The sequence below is a fragment of the Prionailurus bengalensis genome, chromosome C2 (genome assembly GCF_016509475.1).
Source record: "Prionailurus bengalensis isolate Pbe53 chromosome C2, Fcat_Pben_1.1_paternal_pri, whole genome shotgun sequence".
Taxonomy (NCBI): domain Eukaryota; kingdom Metazoa; phylum Chordata; class Mammalia; order Carnivora; family Felidae; genus Prionailurus; species Prionailurus bengalensis.
The window spans coordinates 49,449,904-49,473,849 of NC_057350.1; the positions used below are offsets into that span (position 1 = coordinate 49,449,904).

The window sequence follows — 23,946 nt, forward strand, 5'->3', positions numbered from 1 at the left end:
AATTCTAAACACTCTATTCTATTAACTAGAAGAGAAGGGAACAATTCTCAATTCATTCTATAAGGCAAACAATTACACCGATACTGAATCCATATAGTGGCAGTACAAGAAGAGAAAACTAAAGACCAGTATCTGTGATAAGCATAAACAAAAACACTCAACAACAACAAAAAAAAATCAGTAGATCAAAACAAGTAATACATAAAAAGAATACTACAATACATCCAATTAGGGTTTATTCCAGGACAGAAAAGTGGTTAAATATTCAAAGATCAATCCAAAAAAGAAAAAGAAAAAGACCCAACTATACATTGTACACAATAAACTCACCTTAAATATAAAGACACAAACAGATGAAAAGTAAAGGAATAAAGAGATACCATTCTAACAGAGATCAAAAGAAAACTAGAGTAGCAATACTAATTTCAGACTCAACAAACTTCAGAGAAAGAAAAATTATCAAATTTGGAAGATACAGGGATAAAGAGACATCCTACATAATGATAAAAGGGTCAATTCTCCAAGAAGACATAACAATCTTTAATGCATATGTACTCAACAACAGAGCATCAAAATACATAAGGCAAAAACCAATAGAAATACAAGGACGAATAAAAGAATCAACAATTATAGCTTCAATTCCCCTCATTTAGAAACAGATCCAGCAGAAAATCAATAAGGACAGAGTTAAGCTGAAAAACACCATTAATCAATTGTATCCAATTAACATTTATAGAATATTTCATCTAAAAACAGAAGAATATGCATTCTTCTCAAGCTCATATGCTAAAAGGGGAACTTATAGCATTGAATGCATCTGTTAAAAAAAGAGACAATTCTAAAATCAATAATCTAAACTTCCATCTTTGGTAACTAAAATAATGAGGAGCAAATTAATTTCAAAGAAAGGAGATGAAAATTTCTAAAAATAGGACAGAAATCAATAAAACTGAAAGCAAGAAATCAATAGATAAAATCAACAAAACTGTAAGTTGCTTCTTTAAAAAGATCAATAAAATTGACAAACTTCTACCCATGTTAACTAAGAAAAAAAGACAAGCTCTAATTAGTAATATAGGAAATGAAAGAGAGGTGATCACTACTAATCCCATGGACACTATATAAAAATGATAAAGAAATGCTAGACACAACTCTACTCCCACATATTTGATAAACTGGGCCTGTATCTTTAAAAACACAATCTACCAAAACTTGCACAATGAGAAATACGTAATCTGAATTGTCTCATAGCTGTTAAATTAACTGAATCAATATTTAATACCTTCAAAAACAGAATGCACTGGGCCCAGACTGGTTCACTGGTGAATTTTACCAAACATTTAAGGAAACCATTTATACAAATTCTCAACAATTTCTTCCAAAAAACAAAAGCAGAGGAACACTTCCAAACTCATTCTGAGGACAGCATTACCTTAATACCAAAACCAGAAAAATACATTACAAGATAATAAAGCTACACAATCTCTCTTACAAACATAGATGTAAAAATCTCAAAAGAATCAAGTCCAACAACGTATAAAGAGAATTATACACCAGGGCACCTGGGTGGCTCAGTTGGTTAAGCGTCTGACTTTGGCTCAGGTCATGATCTCACAGTTCATAAGTTAAAGCCCTACATCAGGCTCTGCACTATTAGTGCAGAGCCTGCTTGGAATTCTCTCTCTCTCTCTCTCTCTCTCTCTCTCTCTCTCTGCTCCTATTCCACTTGTGCTCTCTCTCTGTCTCAAATAAACTGAAAGAAAGAAAGAAAGAAAGAAAGAAAGAAAGAAAGAAAGAAAGAAAGAAAGAAAGAAAGAAACCAATGAAATTAAGAGTTGGTATTTTGAAAAGATAAACAAAATTGGCAAACCTTTAGTTAAACTCACCAAGAAAAAAAAAGAAAGAGAAGTCAATAAATAAAACCGTAAGTGAAAGAGGAGACATTCCTAATGATACCACCAAACTACATAAGGTCCTAAGAGGTTACTATAAAAAATTATACAACAAACTAGACAACCTAGAAAAAATGAGTAAATTTCTAGAAACACAGCCTACCAAGACTGAATCATGAAGAAGCAGAAAATCTGATCAGACAATTACTAGTAAGATTGAATGAGTAATCAAAAACTCCCAAGAAACAAAAGTACAGGACAAGAGAACTTGTCTGGTAAAGTATACCAGACACTTAAATAATGATTATTACCGATTTTTCTTAATTTCCTCCAAAAAAGAGAAGAGGAGGAATCACTCCCAAACTCATTTTATGAGGCCATCAATACCCTAATACCAAAATCAGACCAGTACACTCAAGAAAATTTCAGAGCAAAATATCTGATGAAAACAGACACAAAAATCCTCAACAAAATATTAGCAAACCCAATACAACGACAGAAAAGAATTATATACCATGATCAAATAGTACTCATTCCAGAGATGAAAGGAAGGTTCCAACATCCACAAGTCAATCAATGTGAAATACCACATTAACAAAATAAAAGATGGAACATATGATCATCTCAAAAGATGCAGAAAAACCATCTGACAAATTCAACATCCATTCACAATAAAAACTCTCAGCAAAATAAATATATATGGAGTGTACCTAAACATAATAAGACCATATATCACAAGATGACAGCTCCTATCATATTCAATCATGAAAAGTTCAAAGTATTTTCTCTAAAATCAGGAAGAAGACAAGGTTTCCAACTTCCCACACTTTTATTTAACAGAATACTAGAAGTCCTAACCAAATCTTGCATTAGGCATGCATGCATGCATAAAAATTTAATAACAGACAACCAGATTAAAAAGAAGTAAAGTTGTTTCTATTCACAGACGACATGATGTAATACATAGAAAAGTTTAAAGGGGCACGTAGGTGACTCAGTTCATTGGGCATACAACTCTTAATTTTAGCTCAGCTCATGATCTCACAGTTCGTGGGATCAAGCCCCATGTCAGCACAGGGCCTGCTTGGGATTCTCTCTTCCTCTCTCTCTCTGCCCCTCCCCAGCTCGCTCATACTCATGCTCTCTCTGTCCCTCAAAATATATAAATAAACAGAAAAAAAAAAGCTTAAAGATTCCACCAAAAACTGCTAAAACTAATCAACAAATTCAATAAAGTTACAGGATACAAAATCACTATCCAAAAATCAATTTCATTTCCATATATTAACAACAAAATATCAGGGATATTAAGAAAATAATCCCATATATAAAGCAAACAAAAAAAAAAGAAAAACCTAGGAATAAATTAAACCAAGATGAAAGTCCAATACAGTGAAAACTATAAGGCGCTGATTAAAGAAACTGAAAAAGACATAAATGAAAAATATCCTGTGCTTATGGATTAGAAGAATATTGATAAAATGTCCACACTACTCAGAGCAATCTATAAATTCAATGCAATCCCTATCAACATTCCAACAGCATTTTTCACAGAAAGAGAACAATCTTAAAATCTGTATGGAACAACAAAAGACCCCAAAAAGTCAAAGAAGTCTTTAAAAAGAAGAAAAATGCCAGAGGCATCATACTTCCTCATTTGAAACTATATTATAAAGCTATAGTAATCAAAACAGAATGGTACTGGCATAGAATGGTACACATACATGAATGGAGCAGAACAGAGCCCAGAAATAAACCCATGCATATATGTTCAATTAATATATAAGAGGAGCCAAAAATAACACAATGGGGAAAGAAGTCTATTCAATAAATGGTGCTGGGAAATAGTCATATGTGAAAGAATGAAACTGGATCGCTATCTTACACCATATACAAAAATCAACTCAAAATGGATTAAAGACTTAAACATAAGACCTAAAACCATAAAACTTCTAGAAAATGGTAAGGTCCTTAACAGTGGTCTTAGGAATGTTTTTTTGGATCTGACATGTAAGCAAAGGCAACAAAGAAAGAAATAAGTAGGACTATATCACACTAAAAAGCTTCTATACAGCAAAATGAAAAGGCAATGTACAGAATCTATGAAATTATTTGAAAATCATATATCTAATAAGAGGTTAATATCCAAAATATTTAAAGAACTCATAAAACTCAGGGCACCTGTATGGCTCTGTCAATTCAGCATCCAACTCTTGATTTCGGCTCAGGTCATGACCTCACAGTTCTGTGAGTTTAAGCCCTACACTGGGCTCTGTGCTGATAGCAGATAGTCTCCCTCTCTCTCAGTCCCTCTCTAGCTCCCCACCCCTCTCAAAAATAAGTAAAAACAAACCCAAAAAAATTGAAAAATGGGCAGAGGGTCTGAATATTTTTCCAAAAAAGACATACAAATGAGCAATACCTACATGAAAAGCTGCTCAACATCACTAATCATCAATGCCTGTTAGAACCGCCATTATCATAAAGACATAGACATAACAAGTGCTGGCAAGGATGTGGAGAAAGAGAAATCTTTGTGCACTGCAAGTGGGAATGTAAACTGGTGCAACCACTAGGGAGAACAGTATAGAGGTTCCTCCAAAAAGTAAAAACAGAACTACCATATAATCCAGCAATTCCACTTCCACTTCTGAGTAGTTATCCTTAGGAAATGAAATCACCACTTCAAAAAGATATATGCAACCTCATGTTCATTTCAGCGTTATTTAAAATAGCTAAGACAGGGGCGCCTGGGTGGCTCAGTCAGTTAAGCCTCCGACTTCAGCTCATGTCACAATCTCGCGGTCCGTGAGTTCAAGCCCCGCGTCGGGCTCTGGGCTGATGGCTTGGAGCCTGGAGCCTGCTTCCGATTCTGTGTCTCCCTCTCTCTCTGCCCCTCCCCCGTTCGTGCTCTGTCTCTGTCTCAAAAAAAAATAAACTTTAAAAAAAATAATAATATGGGGCGCCTGGGTGGCTCAGTCAGTTAAGCCTCTGACTTCGGCTCAGGTCACGATCTTGCGTGAGTTTGAGCCCCGCATCGGGCTCTGTGCTTACTGCTCAGAGCCTGGAGCCTGTTTCAGATTCTGTGTCTCCCTCTCTCTCTGCCCCTCCCCCGTTCGTGCTCTATCTCTGTCTCAAAAATAAACTTTAAAAAAAAATAATAATAAAATAAAATAGCTAAGACATGGAAACAATATGTCCACCAATAGATGAATAAAGAAAATGTGGTATGCATACACAATGGAATATTATCCAACCATCAAAAGAAATCTTGCCATTTGCACAACATGGATGGACCTTGAGGGCATAAGGCTAAGTGAAATAAATCAGACCAAAAAAACAAATACTGTATGATCTCACTTATATGAAGAATCTGAAAAAAAAAAATCTGAAGTTATAAAGAGAACAGATTTGTGGTTGCCAAAGGTGGGGAGTGGGCAAAGTGGGTGAAGGGGGTCAAAATGTACAAAGTTTTAGTTACAATATAAATAAGTCCTGGGAATGTAATATACAGCATGGTGACTTAATGATATTGGGAATGTAATACACAGTATGGTGACTTACTGATATTGATTGTTCATCTGAAAGTTACTAAGAGAGTAGATCTTAAAAGTCTCATCATAAGAAAACTATGACTATGTGTGGTGATGGATGTTAACTAAATTTACTGTGCTAATCATTCTGCAATATATACATATACCAAATTATGTTGTATACCTAAAATCAGTACAATGTTATATGTCAGTTACATCTCAATACATAATAATATCAGTATTGACTCACCAATTGTAATAAATGTACTACACTAATGCAAAGATATTAATAAATGAAATTGTGTGGGGGTAACAGGGGAGGGGGAATTAAGGGGTTTATGGGTACTACCTGTACTATTCCTTCAATTTTTCTGTAAACCTAAAATTACTCTTAAAATATAGATTCCGTTAATTTAAAAAAAGCAAATAAACTGGGGCCACCTGGGTGGCTCAGTTGGTTAAGTATCCAACTTTGGCTCAGGTTATGATTTCACAGCTCAGGGCATGATTTCACAGCTTTTAAGTTCGAGCCCCACATCAGGCTCCATGCTGACAGCTCAGAGCCTGGAGCCTGCTTCAAATTCAGTGTCTCCCTCTCTCTCTGCCCTCCCCTTCTCACACTCTTTCAAAAATAAATAAACATTTTTTACAAAGTAAATAAATTGTCAATACCAAGTGCTAAGAAAGATACAGAGCACCCAGAACTCTCCATACATTGCTGGTGGGAATGCAAAATCATAAAACCACTATGGTAATCAGTTTGGCAATTAAATATATACTTACCATATAATCCAGGATCCCACTCCTAAGTATTTACCCTAGAGAAATTAAAAACTTATGCTCACAAAAAAAAAACATGTATGCAAATATGTATAGCAGCTTTATTCCCAATTGCCAAAAACCTAGAAACAACCCATATGAATGTCAACGGCGGAAACAGATAAACTACTGACACACACAAAAACATGAATTTCTTTCTTTTTTTTTTTTTTAATGTTTTATTTATTTTTGAGACAGAGAGAGACAGAGCATGAACAGGGGAGGGTCAGAGAGAGAGGGAGACACAGAATCTGAAGCAGGCTCCAGGCTCTAAGCTGTCAGCACAGAGCCCGACGCAGGCTCGAACTCACAGACCATGAGATCATGACCTGAGCCGAAGTCGGACGCCTAACCGACTGAGCCACCCAGGTGCCCCAAAACATGAATGAATTTCAATGGCATTATGCTGAGAGTAAAAGTCATTCTCAAAACATTACACATTCTATGATTCCATTTGTGTGACATTCTGGAAAATGTACAAGTATAGCTACAGAAAACAATGTTACCATGGGTGAAAACTGGAGCCACAGAACAATTACATAGGGACAGCACCAGGGAATGTTTTGGACTGATAGAACTATGTATAGTATCTTCATTGTCATAATACTTCTATGAGCCTGTACAGAACTTGTAACTCAGAGCTGTACACTGAGAAAAAAACTATAAATACAAACACACACACATGCACGCAACACCTTTATTATCGTGGTGGTTGCAAAAGCATATACACTTGTCAAAATTCAAAAAGAATTAAAATGGATTAACTTAATTGTATATAAATTAATTCTCAATAAAATTTATTTTTTAAATTAAGGGTGAAAAAATTGAACACACACTTCACAAAAAAATATATACAAAAGCCAATCAACATATAAAATGTTTTAACGCCATTAGTCACCAGGAAAATGCAAATTAAAACCAAGTCCAAGGGCACCCGGGTGGCTTAGTCAGTTGAAGATCCAACTTTGCTTTCAGCTCAGGTCATGATCTCATAGTTGTGAGATCAAGCCCTGCATTGGCTCCACACTGCATGTGGAACCTGCTTAATATTCTCTCTTTCCCTCTCCCTCTGCTCCTCCCTGGTGTGTGCACATGCACACACTTGCTTTCTCTGTATATAAAAAAAAGGAAAAAAAAGTCCAAAAGTCTATCAACAGAATTAAATAAACTGTATTATGGCCACATCATGGAGTATGATTTAGCAATAAAAAGTAACAAACCACTGATCGATGCAAAACAGGGATGAAATGCAACATTTTGCTGAGCCAAAGAAAGCACAAAAGAGTATATGTTGTATGAACAGGCAAAACTATCCTACAGAAACAGAATTCAGAAAAGTGGTTGCTAGTAGTGGGCTAGGGACTGGGAGAGAGGAAAAGATACAATGGAAAGGGGCACAAACAACTCTCAAGGTTCATGACTGCTCTATCCCTCTGGAAACACTGCAACAGTGAACATCATTTCTCACACTGTAGGGAACTATTTTTGAGCAGGATTGGTTACCTATGTCACATTAGTCAAACTTATTCAATTATATACCTAAGACCTGTGTAACCTATTTCATATCATTTTATCTCAATAAAAATCACAAACATGTAAATAAAGGAGTTAAAATTCTACTAAAGACTATGTTATCTCTTTGTTGTACATTGAAACCCTCTAAAAACAACTTAAAAAAGGGTGTGTGAGAGAAACAATAAAGCAAAATACTGGTACAGCCTCAAACTCTACAAACTATGAAGCATACTTAGCAAACGTGAAATCTAAAGTAACAAGACAGCATGGCAATGCTGACACATGAGCCACTTCAAATCTCAAACAGAATACAGATTTCCAAAAAGTAACACTAACTTAAGGAAGACATCCAACTAGGGTGGGAAACTAGTCATGGGAAAAGAAAGTATGTCTCTGAAAGATCTTGTTTCACTCAGTGAGTTAGAAGGAACTAAATAAATAAATGGTTAGTTTCTCAGGAAAAGGAGACTGCTGAAATAAACAGTTAAGGAAAAAGAGAAGGCAGAAGACTATAACACAAGCACTTAATATCCAAAGAGCTCTCAGGTGATCCACATCTACCTCTTGAAAGCCAAAAACTAAGGAAGACATGTATGACTGAAGGGTAAAGGAAAAAAAGCATTTAATAAGATACTGCTTAAGAAAACAAACCCAACAAAAAGCCTACGTCTACTACCAAGGGGCAGTGTATGTGTGTGTGTGTGTGTGTGTATGTATACTTAAAATTATATATAGTATATATAACATTTATTCCACAATAAATTCAATGTCCTAACAAAATACATACATGCAAAGTGATTAAATTTCCTTTAAAATTATTTTTTTCTTCCTATTAAATTGGCAACAATTTTACTGTGTGATAATATCCAGTGCCAGTAAGTTTCTAGCAAAATGGGAGCTTTCATTGGTGGCAATATAAATTAGTGCACAGTTTCTGTAAGACAATTTTGCAATGTTTATTAAAATTTAACATACAAATTCCCTTCAACCCAGTAATCCCACTCAAAAATAGTTTTCTACATATGAAAAATGATATTCAAAAAAAAAATGATGTTTGCTGCAGCAATGTTTCTATTAGCAAAACTCTGGAAACAATCTAATACCAGTGCACTAAGTAAATTATATATGGTGACAGATGGTTAACTATGCTTGTGGTGAGCACAGCAAAACATAAAGAGAAGCTGAATCACTATGCTGTACACTTGAAACTAATGTAATATTGTGTGACAACTATATTCAAAAAAAATTTTTAATTATAGCATTTTTATATTTTTAGAGTACTACAAAGCCAAAAAAAAATAAAGGAAGTATATCTAAATGTGTTAAAATAGAAAAAAAATTTTAAGAAATATTAAATGCAAACAAAGCACAGAACAGTGTAGATTTCATGATCCCTGTTCTGTAACAATCAAAAAATAATATAAATTATTATTTTTATGGGCATATGTATTTTTTTTCTTGAAAGGAACGAAAAAAAGCTATTAATAGTGGTTGCCTTTAGGAAAAAGGAACAGAGAAAGATTCTTTAGTCTTTTCACCTGTACCTTTATATACACCCCAAATTTTCTAACCTTACACAATTTCTTTTCTGTCAACAGAAGTCATCTTGACTCATTTATCATTTTTTTATACAAAATCAAAAAAGAGAAACAAATGTATTATTTGATGATGTGAACTGAATTGTGCTCCCCATACCCATTCTATATGTTGAAGTCCTAACTGTCAAGACAACTGTTTGTGGAGATGGGCTCTTTACAAAGGTAATTAAGTTTAAATGAGGTCATAAGGGTAGGGACTTACTTAACCCAGGGATTAGTTTGCTTTTAAGAAGAGAAGCACCAGGATGTAGGTACACAGAAAAAAAGGTCATAGGCAGACACAGCAATCAGATGGCCATCTCTAAGCCAAGGAGAAAGGCAATAGAGAAATCAACCCTACCAGCACCTTGATCTTGGACTTCAGCCTCTAGAACTATTGGGAAACAAATTTCTGTTGAGCCACCCACACCATGGTATTTTGCTACATGAGCCCTAGGAAATGAACACAGGCTCAAATGGATAAACTGGAAAATCTGAGAAAAATTCTATTTTTAAAAAGTGACCAGGCAACAAAAAATATATATATACTTAAAATGTGCCATCTTAAGAGTTATTCACAAAAGCTCCATAAAAATGCTTAATAGTGATAAAATTAAAGTTCAAATTTATAATCAGAATATCTTCTAAAGTACAGTTGTGTCACATTTTAAAATATACCCTCTATAATTTACAAAACAAGAGCAAAAGAGCAAATGATTCTAATAAGCTTAATATTCTTGTAAATTTAAAATACATTGTACAATAATGAGATTTAAATTTCAAGAAAACACTCATGCAAAATAAGGTATACTTAGATTTAAACTAAAGGAGACCCTAACTTCATCACTTCAACAAATACCAGAAATACACTAATTAAAAACTTGGGATTAAATAACACAAAAAACCCAAACAAGGACATATAAAAAAATGAAAACTCAATTTTATTAAAATATTTTAAACATCACCAGACACCTGGGTGGCTCAGTCAGTTAAGCATCTGACTTCAGCTCAGGTCAGGATCTCACAGTTTGTGAGTTCAAGCCCCATGTGGGGCTCTGTGCTAACAGCTAAGAGCCTGGAGCCTGCTTCAGATTCTGTATTTTCCTTTCTCTCTGCCCTTCCCTGCTAGCATTCTGTCTCTCTTTCTCAAAAATAAATAAACACTGGGGCACCTGGGTGGCTCAGTAGGTTAAGTGTCCGACTTCAGCTCAGGTCATGATCAATGGTTCGTGGGTTTGAGCCCCGCATCAGGCTCTGTGCTGACAGCTCAAAGCCTGGAGCCACTTTGGATTCTGTGTCTCTCTCTTTCTCTTCCCCTCCCCCACTCACACTCTTGTCTCTCTAATATAATTAAGCATTTAAAAAATTAAAAAATAAACATTAAAAAATGTTTTAATATTTTCAACACACTAAATGATATTATGTACTTTAAAAAAAATAGTTTTTATTTACCCCCTGCAAAGGGAGATCCCAGCGTTCTGAGCTTCTGAGTTTGGACAGTGATGACTGAACACGAACATCCTCTGATTTTGCATTTAACATCTTTGTTATCTGAAAGCAGAATGAGAAAATAATTGATCTAACTGAAATATAAATAAGAACTGAATCAGCTAACAGAATCATTATATTACCTGCGTTAATATTTTACTACTAGTTTTTCAGTTTTTTTAAATAAACTCAACACCTAATGTGAGGCTTTAACTCACGACCCTGAGATCAAGACTTGCATCGTGTACTAAGCCAACCACATACCCCATTTTGCTATTAGTTTTAAGTAGTTTTAAATTCCGTGGTTAATTTATAGGCAGTTTAATATAATTTTATTCTAAAAACCTCTCATTCAGTATTAAGGTAGATAAATAAAGTATCACAATAGCTTCCTAGCTATAGTTAGGCTTTGCCTAGTATGAGCAAGCCATACTATATTCTCTTACCTACAGTCTCTATCCCTTCTAATCTTTCAAATACTATCTCTGGAGTTCTTTAGTACACAAATCTAAATATGGCTACAATACTTAACATACAACAACCACACCTACTACATACAGATAAAACTCTTAACAATCTGGGCTCTTTAACATCACCCACACATCACAAACTCTACATCCCACCACACTGTTTACTCAACCTCCTTCAAACACATCGTATTATTTCATATCTCTAGACCTTTGTATGTACTGCTCCCTTTGTATGTATGTATGAAGATTGCCCTCCCCTCTACTTGTCCCTTATAAAACACTTCAGATTCTGCTCAAAATTTGTCTCCTATCCACACAACTGTCACTCCCAAACCAAGGTATTCCTTTCTCTGGGTGTTAGTAGTTGGTTCATTTTTATTACACTATTTATATTACATGTATCATACTATATTATAAATATTTGTCTATATGTCCATCTTCTTCTCCAGGCTATGGAGGTCCTAAAGCAGAGGACCCTAACTTAGTCACCTTTAGATCTCTGAAGTGTATGACTCATGTATGCTGTATAAACAAACGAATGTATGGATTACAACCACAAGTTTGAAATCATTTGTTTAGAATTTAAATACCTTAAATTTCACATTAAGTTATAAATGATAGTTAAGCATCAAATTCAGCCTACAAAATATAACATAATAAGTACTATATCAACTACATCCATTAGCAATCCATAAAATAATTTCACTGAGAGTAAAGTGTAAGTCATGAGAACACAGTAAATTTGAACAAAGGTTATCGCAACCCTTATTTCACAGCAATCTGAGTTGATCCTCCAAGGCACTAATAACTTCTTAATTACTTATACCTAATCTGTATAAAAAGGTACCTATTTTTAAGTTTTCATCTGCAAAAGACAATATTATCTCTAAGTCATTTCCTTCATATTCTTAATTAGGGAACAACAATTGCTTCCTCAAAGGGTAACGATAAGGTCTTCAGGCTGTTCACACCCATGGATTCGCTGTGAGCAGGTTATTTAGCCTATATTGGATAATGTGGCATATTATATTTTTCCAAAAATGGCCACACCAATATTCCACATTCCACATGCTCTTCTTACAATGTGACAATGACAGTCCTCCAACATCAGGTGCAGTTTACGTTCCTTCCCCTTGAATCTGGGCAGACCTGTGACTTCCAAGGCTAGATCATTAAAAGTAATACTTATATTGCTTCAGCCTGGCTTTTGCATGCTTCTGTGTTCTCTCTTCCTTCCTCTCTTTTTTCCCCCCCTTTCCCTCAATACACATTCCTCAGGAGACCTGAGCCAATAGAAAAAAATCTTGGACACCCTTAAGCCACTATACTGGAAACATCGAAAAAGAAATAAATCTAGGCGCGCCTGGGTGGCTCGGTCGGTTACGCATCCAACTTCACATCAGGTCATGATCTCACGGTCCGTGAGTTCGAGCCCCGCGTCGGGCTCTGGGCTGATGGCTCAGAGCCTGGAGCCTGCTTCCGATTCTGTGTCTCCCTCTCTCTCTGCCCCTCCCCCGTTCATGCTCTGTCTCTGTCTCAAAAATAAATAAATGTTAAAAAAAAAAATTTTTTTTTAAATTTAAAAAAAGAAATAAATCTACACCACGATACTGAGTTTTCTCAGCACAGGAATCAAGATAAGTGAGTGAGCAAGCCTTCAAAGTGATCAAAGGCCCTGACCTCCAAGCCAACCTAGCTAACTCGCAAGTGAAAAAAAGAAAAGTTATCTCCAATTGAACCATGCCCAGACTGCAGATTCCTGAATAAAATAAGTTCAAACCACTAAGTTTGGGGTAAGTAGTTACATGGCCCTTATAATAACCTAAAAAGTTGCCCAGTTCAGGGAAACAATCAGCAGAACTAGAAGGCAACCTATGGAATGGGAGAAGATATTTCTGAAATACTTATTTGATAAAGGGTTAGTATCCAAAATCTATAAAGAACTTATCAAACTCAACACCCCAAAAACAAATAATCCAGTGAACTATTGCGAAGAAGACATAAACAGGCACTATTCCCAAGGAGACATCCAGATGGCTAACATGAAAAGATGCTCAACATCACTCATCAGGGAAATCCAAATCAAAACCACAATGAGATACTACCTCACACAGGTCAAAATGGCTAAAATTAACAATTCAAGAAACAACATATGTTGGCAAGGATGTAGCAAAAAGGGAATCCTCTGACACTGTTGGTGGGAATGCAAACTGGTATAGCCACTCTGGAAAACAGTATGGAGGTTCCTCAAAAAATTAAAAATAGAACTACCCTATGAACCAGCAACTGCTCTACTGGGTATTTATCCAAGGGATACAGGTATGCTGTTTCAAAGGGACACGTGCACCCCATGTTTATAGCAGCACTATCAACAATAGCCAAAGTATGGAAAGAGCCCAAATGTCCATCGGCTGATAAGCGGATGAAGAAGATGTGGGGTATATACAAAATGGAATAATACTTGGCAATCAAAAAGAATGAAATCTTGCCATTTGCAACAATGGGGATGCAGCTGGAGTGTATTACACTAAGCAAAATAAGTCAATCAGAGAAAGACAAATATTATACAATTTTACTTATCTGTGGAATTTAAGAAAAAACAGATGAGCATAGAGGAAAGGAAGTAAAAATAAGTTAAAAATAGGGAGGCAAACCATAAGAGACTTTTTTTTTTCATAAGAGACTTAAATAGTGAGAGCAAAATGAGGGTTGCTGGAGGGAAAAGGGGAAGGAAATGGGCTAAATGGGTGATGGGCATTAAGAAGGGCACTTGTTGGGATGAGCACTGGATGTTATATGTAGGTGACAAATCACTAAATTCTACTCCTGAAACCAATACTACACTATACGTTAACTACCTTGGATACTAAAAAAAAAAAAAAAGAAAGAAAGAAAGAAAAAAAAAGTTACCCAGTTCAAACTTGTAGGACAGTAACTAAAATTTAGAAAAGTACTGCGTATTCTGTAAAATTAGTTTCTTATAAAATACTGCTGATGTCTTCTGTAGAATATTTTATATTCTTTTTCCACAGTAACTTGTTTTCAATCATTTTACCTATGAATGGCTTATACTCAGTATCAATGAATTATTCACCCTAATAAATATTTATGTACACTTCCATTAGGACAGACACAAAATATAATTTATCCTATATTCAAAAAGGGCAGTTCTTGGGGCACAAGGGTGGCTCAGTTGGTTAAGCATCTGACTTCCTGATTCCATTTCAGGTCATTATCTTATGGTTTGTGAGACTGAGCCCGTGATGGGCTCTACACTGACACTGTGCAGCCCACTTAGGATTCTCCTCTCCCTCTCTCTCTGTCCTTTCCCTGCTCATTCTCTCTCTCTCTCTCTCTCTCTCTCTCAAAAATAAACAAACATTAAAAGAAAAAGGGCAGTTCTCTATTCCCTCCAAAGTATAGACACATGAAATATGGATATTTATTAAAACTCTATAAACTAGCATTAAAAGCTTTGAAAATAAAAGTATATATAAATATTTATGAAAAGGGATATAGACCACACATTATTTTAATATAGAAAAACTAGAAATAATAATAAAAGAACAATAATACAAAATTATGGCAAAATTAAACCAAGTAAGATACTATTCAGTTGTTATTAAATAACATGTTCCAGAAGATTAATGATATTAAGAAATTATTTTGGGGGAGCCTGACTGCCTCAGTCAGAAAAACATGCAACTCCTGATCTCAGGGTCATGAGTTTGAGCCCCACATTGGGTGCAGAGATTACCAAAAAAAATAAACTTAAAAAAAATTATTTCAAATAAAATAAGTATAAAAGAAAAACACAGATTCAGAATGATCTTTCTTTATAAGACAAAAAAAAATCCATGAATAGAAATAAAATGTGAAAGGCTGTACATAACAATGTTTGACAGTGATTATCTCTAGTGAGATAAGAGATGAATTTTATTTTCATTTTTGTGTTTTCCTAGCTTCCAAATGTTTTGATAGGAATACAATGCAACTGTTAAAGGTAAGGGAAAAAATATTAATATTTAAAGCTCCAGAAAAGCCTCTGCTGTAGCTTCCTGATTAATAAATTATAGATTTAAATCTCTCACACTAATATTGTATACAAGCATAGGACAAGCAGGTTTCAGGTACAACTAACTACTGTCAGTTTTTTCCACGCTCACTTTTTTCTTAATGACTGATAAAAAAATAATGTAAGCCTTTTTGCAACAACCTGATCTATTCTTACACAAATTTTAATCATGGTCTCAGCTGTGTACAACCAATAAAGATTCTAAGCTACTCATGATTCTATAAAGCATATATTATAATTCCATTTACAAGAATCAGAAGGGACTTCTAACACTCTCAAGTATTTCAACAGGCTTCTAATAAAGATTCAAATTTAAACTTTTAAGGCAAAAATGGGTTCTAAATCTCCTTCCCTTCACATTACACTTAAATATATCAATAGAACTCTAATAACTTCCCCAAAACAAAGCTCAAGAACATTTATTTTACTTACTAATGTTCAAATGTAATACTAAACAAGCTCTTCAGCAGATCAAGTCATGTAGTCACCTTCAGGTTCATTCTATACCTGATTCATTATAGTATAGCCTTCAAAAAGAAAATGCTATCAAAAGCAGATAAACCAGGAGAAAAAAAAGATGCTGGAATCCACTGACAAGTTACACATTACTAACATAGGCTCATTAAATTGTTCAGGCTAAAATGATCTCTGCCATGTTCTTAATACAGAACTTCAGAATCTTAATCGCTTACTTATTCAGATACTACTTAAATATAAAGCTATTATTTAAAGAAAAATGGGGGTCTGTCCAAAGGTATGGCTATTACTTACCAAGGAAGAATAAAAGTCTTATTTTTCAGGGTGCTTGGATGGATCAGTTGATTAAGTGTCGGACTCTTGATCTCTGCTCAGGTCATGATCTCATGGTTCATGAGATTCAGCCCTCTGAAGTGCAGAGCCTGCTTAGAATTCTCTCTCCCCCTCACTCTCTGTCTCCCCATCCCCACCCTCTCAAAATAAATAAATAAATAATTTTTTAAACTCTCATTTTTCAATATTCAAACTAGAATAGCAACTTCCTCATACGTAAATCCAAAAACTATGGATCTCCCCATTAGCAGAATTCAAGGTATTCACACTCTTACTTCACATATACCAAGATATCAGCTTTGGGGCACCTGGGTGGCTCAGTCAATTAAGATTAAGCATATGACTCTTGATCTCAGCTCAGGTCATGATCTCATGGTAAGTTCCAGCCCGCACTGAAAGGAGACTGCTTGGAATTCTCTCTCTGCCAATCTCTCTGCTCCTCCCTCCGTGTGTTTTCTCTTTTTGTCTCTCTCTCTCCCTCCCTCTCTCTTTCTCTCTCAAAATAAATATATAAACTTGAAAAAAAAAGAAAAACAAAACAGGGAGCGAGACGGTGAACAGCCTTGAATTAACCTACATTCAGCTATTAAAAGGCCAGTGGCACCTGGGTGGCTCAGTCAGTTAAGTGTCCGACTCTTGGCTTCACTCAGGTCATGTCTCACAGTTTGTGAGTTGGAGCCCCACATCAGTCAGTCTCTGCGCTATAAGCTTGGGATTCCCTCTCTCTCCACCCCTCCCCTGCTCATACTCTCTCTCTCTCTCTCAAAATAAATAAACTTAAAAAAATATATCCAAAAAAAAAAAAGGCCAGGAATAATTTAGGAAATAATGATGTTCCAGAGATTTAGCTACAAGGATAGCGACTACAGCACTGTTCATAATTTCTTTTTTTAATTAAAAACAATTCAAGGGGTGCCTGGCTAGCTCAGTTAGTAAAACATGTGACTCCTGATCTCAGCGTCATGAGTTTGAGCCCCATGTTGGGCGTAGTTTACTTAAAAAACAAACAAACAAACAAAACTCAAAAATACAATAGGATATTGATTAAATTAACTGTGACACACCCATATAACTGAATACAATGTAGCCATTAAAAATGTTTGCTACCGTTTTCCTGGCACTTATGCCTAGTATAGTGTCCAATACATGTTAAGTACTCAACAAATATCTACTGAGCCATACTTTAAATTTGATTTCAGAAAATGATGTTCATAATATATAGTTAAGCAGAAAAAGCAAATTATAAAACAGTATTCGGTGGTTTTCTATTTTTTAATATTTAAATATGTGTTTGTTATACATGGATATGCAAATAGAAAAACTAGGTGGGAATGCAAGCTGGTGCAGCCACTCTGGAAAACAGTATGAAGGTTCCTCAAAAAATTAAAAATAGAGCTACCCTATGACCCAGCAATTGCACTACTAGGCATTTATCCAAGGGATACAGGTATGCTGTTTCGAAGGGACACGAAACTATGTAACTATGTACTACATAACTATTAGTTATATGCTAACTAATTTGGATGTAAATTAAAAAAAAATAAAACATAAAACAAGTTAAAATAAAAACAAAACAAACAAAAAAAATAGGAAAACTAGGAAGATATACATCCAAACATTAATTTTGGTCCTGCCTGAGTGGTCTTTTTTCCTCAACTCACTTTTCTAATTTCTCTACAACAAACTGGTATTGCTTTAGAAAAAATTTTTTTAAGTTTATTTGTTTATTTTGAAAGAGAGAGCGAGCAATGGGAGGGGCAGAGACAGAGAATCCCAAGCAGGCTCTGCACTGTCAGCACAGAGCCCTCACAAACCATGCAGGGCTCAAACTCACAAACCATGAAACCATGACCTGAGCTGAAATCAATAGTCCGATGCTTAACTGACTGAGCCATCCAGGGGCCCCTTTAGAAATATTTTTCAAATACTTTAAAGTCAAAATGTATCAGTGTCTTATACCTATACCCATCACAGTCCTAATTCTTTCAGTAATTTATTTCCCTAGCTACCTTGAGAGAAAAAGCAGTAATGTAAACTACTAACAAGAATTTAATATGCTGGGGCACCTGCATGGTGCAGTTGGTTAAGTATCTGACAGCTCAGGTCATTATCTTGCCGTTGGTGGGTTCGAGCCCCATGTCGGACTCTGTGCTGACAGCTGAGTCTGGAGCCTGCTTCAGATTCTGTGTCTCCCTCTCTCTCTCTCTCTCTCTGCCCATCTTCTGCTTGCACTCTCTCCCTCTTGAAAATAAATAAATATAAAAAAATTTTTTTTAAGAATTTAATATACTGGGGCACCTGGGTGGCTCAGTCGGTTAAGCGCCGACTTCAGCTCAGGTCATTATCTCATCGTTCGTGAGTTCGAGCCCCGCATCAGGCTCTGTGCTGACAGCTCAGAGCCTGGAGCCTGCTTTGGATTCTGTGTCTCCCTCTCTCTCTACTCCTTCCCCACTCGTGCTCTTTCTCCATCTCTCAAAAATAAATAAACACTAAAAAAAATTTTTTTTTAAAGTATCAGTACTGAGGGGCACCTGGGTTATTCAATCATTTAAGCATCTGACTCTTGACTTCAGCTCAGGTCATGATCTCACAGATTCAAGCGCACTAGCTTCTCTCTTCCTCCCTCTCTGCCCCTCTTCCCCCTCAAAATAAATAAACTTAAAAAACAACAACAACAAAAAAAGCAGCATGTCCAGAGGGCACAGAAGCCAAACTAAAAGATCTGTCAATACCAAAACTAGAACATTTGAGCAACAAAACCAATAATGCTACAATAAATTATAACCCATAGGATAAAATACCTATGAATCCATATTGATAAAAATAAATAACTGAATAAATAAATAAGGAGGGAAGAGAGGCAGGTCTCCCTTACAGAAGAACTTCAATTAATAAATATGAAGGGAATGAGGGAAATAGAAAATCACCAATAGACTATTGTATACACAATCGCTGCAGGCAAGATCCACCACTAGGTGGCTAAACAGTGAGCGAAAGTTTAAGAAACAGTGTATTTGCAGTACAGATTCAAAGTAGCTCTCCCAAGATACCTATTACAAAGTGAAGGTGTAACCAGATAGAAGCCATCTTAAGCAGGCAGTCAGGACTGACATAACCAGTAATGGTTACACTGATAGGATACACTGAGAAGGGCACATCACATATTCTTTCCAAAACACCGTAACTTTAATCTAATTATAAGAAACCAGAGACAAACCCAAATTGAGAGATATTCAACAAAATACTGAGAAAATCACAGTACTCTTTTAAAATGTCATGACCATGAAGGAATAGAGACTGAAGAACTGTCACAGAATGAAGGAAATCAAGGAGACATGACACCTAAACGCAACGTGGGATCCTGGAACAGAAAAATGACATTAGTGTGAAAAACAAAAGAAAACAAAACAAAACTGGGGCACCTGGCTGGCTCAGTCGGTGGCGCATGCGACTCTTAATTTCAGGGTTTTGAGTTCAAACCCCACATTGAGTGTAGAGATTACTTTAAAATAAGATTTTTTTTAATGTTTATTTATTATTGAGAGAGAGAGAGAGACACAGAGTGCGAGTGGGGGAGGGGCAGAGAGAGATGGGGACACAGAATCCGAAGCAGGCTTCAGGCTCCGAGCTGTCAGCACAGAGCCTGATACAGGGCTTAAACTCGTGAACCATGAGATCATGACCTGAGCCAACATCGGATGCTTAACCGACTGAGACACCCAGTCCCCCCCAAAACAAAATCTTTAAAAAACCTTAAGAAATCCAAATGTCTGTAGCTTAAGGTATTGTACCAACATTAATTTCTTAATTGTGGTCATTGCACTGTGGTTATGTAAGATATTAACACTAGGGGAAGCTGAGTGAAGGGTAGATGCAAACGCTGTACTATTTCTGTAAATTTTCTGTAAATCTAAAGGTACTGGAAAATAAAAAGTTTAAAAAAATAGTGCAGTTCATCTAAAAATAAACAAACGTATTTACTCAATACTATGAACTTCTAATGGTGGACTTTCAGATTCAACTGCATGAAGCAACAGCCTAAAACAGAGCATTTCACTTCACTGGAGGTATTAAACACAGAAGCAGCAGTAGTCAATACAGAGGTATGTAAAACTGGGAATGGTAGCAATGTGAGAATTTCTTTTTATCCCCCTCATTTACGCCACTGAAGCCAAATCCAGAATTTTGAGTGAAGAAACCACACCCTACAAATGTGAAGTCAGCCAAGGCAGAAGAGTACCTAAAGCCATACTTTCTGTTTGGTCTTGTGGTCTGTGTGCTCTTGATTCTCTCTCAAAGCCCTCTTTATGGTTTCTTCTCCCTCTTTGTTCCATGAAATGTACCAAATTGAAGTTCTCTCTATCAAATTAAAAGTCCTCTCTGCATAATTTGGAATGCTTCAGTAAAATGTGTCTAATAAATTATTACAATGTATATCAGGATACTACTGTGCTTAAGTCACAAAATGCTAGGGGCGCCTGGGTGGCTCTGTTAAGCATCAGACTTCGGCTGAGGCTGTAATCTCACAGGCTAGAGCCCTCCATCAGGCTTTGCACTGACAGTGCAGAGCCTGCTTGGAATTCTCGGTCTCTCCCTCTCTCTCTCCAGCCCTCCCCCACTTGCATTCTCTCCCTCTCCCTCCCTCCCTCTCTCTCTCTCTCTCTCTCTCTCAGAATAAACTTAAATAAATAAAATATCACATAATTCTAGAGGAAAAAAGATCATTTTTCTAAAAACAAATTATATTTTTTGAAACACTTTCTACATAGGTAGAAACTTCATTTTGCTTCTTTTGCTACTCTTGGCTTACATAAAAGAACTAAATTTTTTTAAAAGTTTCACAGGAAATATTTTAAATAGTAATTTTCAGCACATGACTTGAGCACAACTTTTGTATATCTACAGTATTAAAATGAATGAATGATAACTAATATATTCAGTTATCAAAGAAATGCTGGGTTATGTTTTATATAAAATCTAAAATAAGGTCTGGAAACTGTACTGATACATCTCACAATGATTTAAGTAAGTCACATCCCAGAAATTTTCTTGGTTAACCCTTGAAATAATTAGGATATACCATTCCCTATAAAACACTGATTAAGTTTTTATAATATTTTCTTTAAATTTTTGTTTAAAAAATAAATAGCAAAATACTTTCAATATTAGTAACTCTGAAGATAATGAACAGATTAAAAGCAAAACTAATGCATACCTTATGTAACTCAGAAGATGAAGACTTTTTCCTTTTTCCTTCTGTGACAATTTCTACAAAGACATGGTAAAAATTATCATTTAATATCTAAATGAAATACACAATGTAATAAAATAAATCCTCTCACAGCTATCCTTTGATTTAAATTAACCTGTTAGAATTTGAATTTACATTGATACATTTTACAGAATCTAATGGACTAAACATAAAGGTCAAAAAATAATCTGAAGAGCAGCAAGTTCTCACAAAATGTCTTCATTAAATAATATATATGATGACAATAGAAAAAAGAAGAAAACTTGGCTCTAAGAACTAAATAAAATATTACCCAGCAAAAGTCCAATAGGTGTTCAACAAATGTTGGTTGAACCATATGACCAGATAGATTTTTGTAATTGGGAAGCAGGGGAATGAAGCAAAAGGTGAGAGGTACATTGGGAATATTCTACAAAAACATTTTCAGGGGCATCTGGGTGGTTCTGTCAGTTAAGTTCCGACTCTTGATTTTGACACAGTTCTTGAGATTGAGCCCCGCATCAGGCTCTACACAGTGTGGAGGCTGCGTGGGATTCTCTCTCAAAATAAACTTAAAAAAAAAAATCTGCAAATGTGTTATTAGCTCCCTCTCCCTTTATAAAAGATATGTTTTTTGCCCCAAATTCTTGCTCTTAGACTTGTTAGCACTTCTGAAGAAAGTCACATAATAGTAACTGCAAATACTACTTACAACTATTACTACTACTAACTACAAAACTCACACTTGTTTGTTTTTTTTTTTAATGTTTATTCATTTTTGAGAGAGAGACACACAGTGTGAACAGGGGAGGGGCAGAGAGAGAGGGAGACAGAAGTTGAAGCAGGCTCCAGGCTCTAAGCTAGGTGCACAGAGCCCCACATAGGGCTTGAACCCATGGCCTGCAAGATCATGACCTAAGCCCAAGTCAGCCACTTAACCTACTGAGCCACCCAGGTGCCCCAAAATTCACAATTGTTTTAACAAAGACTTTCAAAGTTAGTTAACAGTTCTTTTATTCATCCCTGACTACTTATTCCATTTTGAGCTCCTATTACCACTTGAAAGTCCTTTTTGTTTTTTCAAAAGATGATCTTTCTTTGCGTCACTTAGAAGCCATGACTACAATATCATTAACTTCTCAAAATGTATTTGTATCTTTAACCATCTTCCCTCCTTTCTGCCCATCTCAAGAAACTCTTGATTCCAATCTCCCCCATTTCTTTTGAAACCTCACCCCATCAATTATCTCCTACTTAATATCTTTCTCTTTCCACTGACCCCTTTCCAGCTCCATACCAATCTGATTTAAGTGTCTTAGAGTCTTAAGGAAAAAAAATTCCTTTCTACCTAATGTCCTACTCCAACTTGTTCAGAAATCTTTTTTTCTTTTTCTTTCTTTCTTTTTTTTTTTTTTTTTACATTTTGTTTTCCTTGTTTCATTCAGCCTCTTGAAATCTGGCTTCCGTCCTACTAAAATCAGTGGTAAAAGTAACCTCCTAATTGCCAAATTCAGCACTCTCACACTATTTTAACTCTGTAATTTACATTGCTTTTCACTCTCCTTGTTTCCTAATTTGCCCATCTGCCCACCAATGTCTCTTCCTCTTTACATTGAAATTAAATGTATGTGATTCAAGATGTTTTTCTCTCTGTACGGTCTGTGGGTAATTCCATTCATGCCAATGGCTTCAGCTAACATCTATGCACATAATGTAGTTTTATCATGATTAATTGCAGATTCTGATTTTGACCTTCAAGTATCGTTCATTACACCTATAATGCAAAATATGCAGACAGCACCAGGGGCTACTAAAAAAATAAAGGCATATCATCATGGGACACTAGATCCTCAAGATAAAGCGGGGGGGGGGGGGGGGGGGGGGGGGACGGGAGGAGAGAAGAGTTTCACTTGTTTGAATAACAGTGAATGCTCAGCTACTCTTTTGCAGAGGCTCAGTGTACTATAGCATAACAAAGGCTCTAAAAATTCTGCAATAAATTAATTTTTCTTGTAACTACAGCTCTCATACTTATTTGTCCACAGAAACTTCTTTTTTCCAAGTGAGACTCACCCATGCCCTGTGACAGCAAAAGAAGTTAAAATTATATATTTTGTAATCAGACCAGACTTTGAATCCTGGCTCTGCTTCTTACTTGCTAACAGTTGCTTACCCTCTCTAAATCCAGTTGTCTCATCTGTATATCAGAAATAATAACCACTTCACAGGGCTTTTGAAAGAATTAAAGTCCCTAAAATTCTTAGTACACTGCTTAGTACCAAAGTACTCAACGTATGTACCCTTAACTTAAATGAAAGTGAACACAGATTCCTTGCATGTTGCCTGAAGCAATCCATTGAAAACCTAAAATTCACTTGAACTTTCCTGTTTGAAATCAAAGATTCATTTGAAAATTGTTATCTATGACTCTAATTTATGTTATACTTTCGTTATTAAACCTTTCTAATGGTCATTCTCCCTTGAATGACCTGTGCATTATTTAATTATTATTTTACTCAGTTGTTAGTGGACCTGTC

The 23,946-nt window shown here is 35.7% G+C and overlaps 1 protein-coding gene across 1 annotated transcript in view; it reads right to left on the reverse strand.

Annotated features, from left to right (window-relative positions):
- The window catches only part of SENP7 (SUMO specific peptidase 7), a 157,728-nt gene that overhangs the window by 130,727 nt on the left and 3,055 nt on the right, over window positions 1-23,946 (reverse strand). Inside the window, 2 exon segments of the mRNA XM_043594036.1 lie at window positions 10,789-10,887; window positions 21,395-21,447. Coding sequence (XP_043449971.1) covers window positions 10,789-10,887; window positions 21,395-21,447 — 152 coding nt within the window.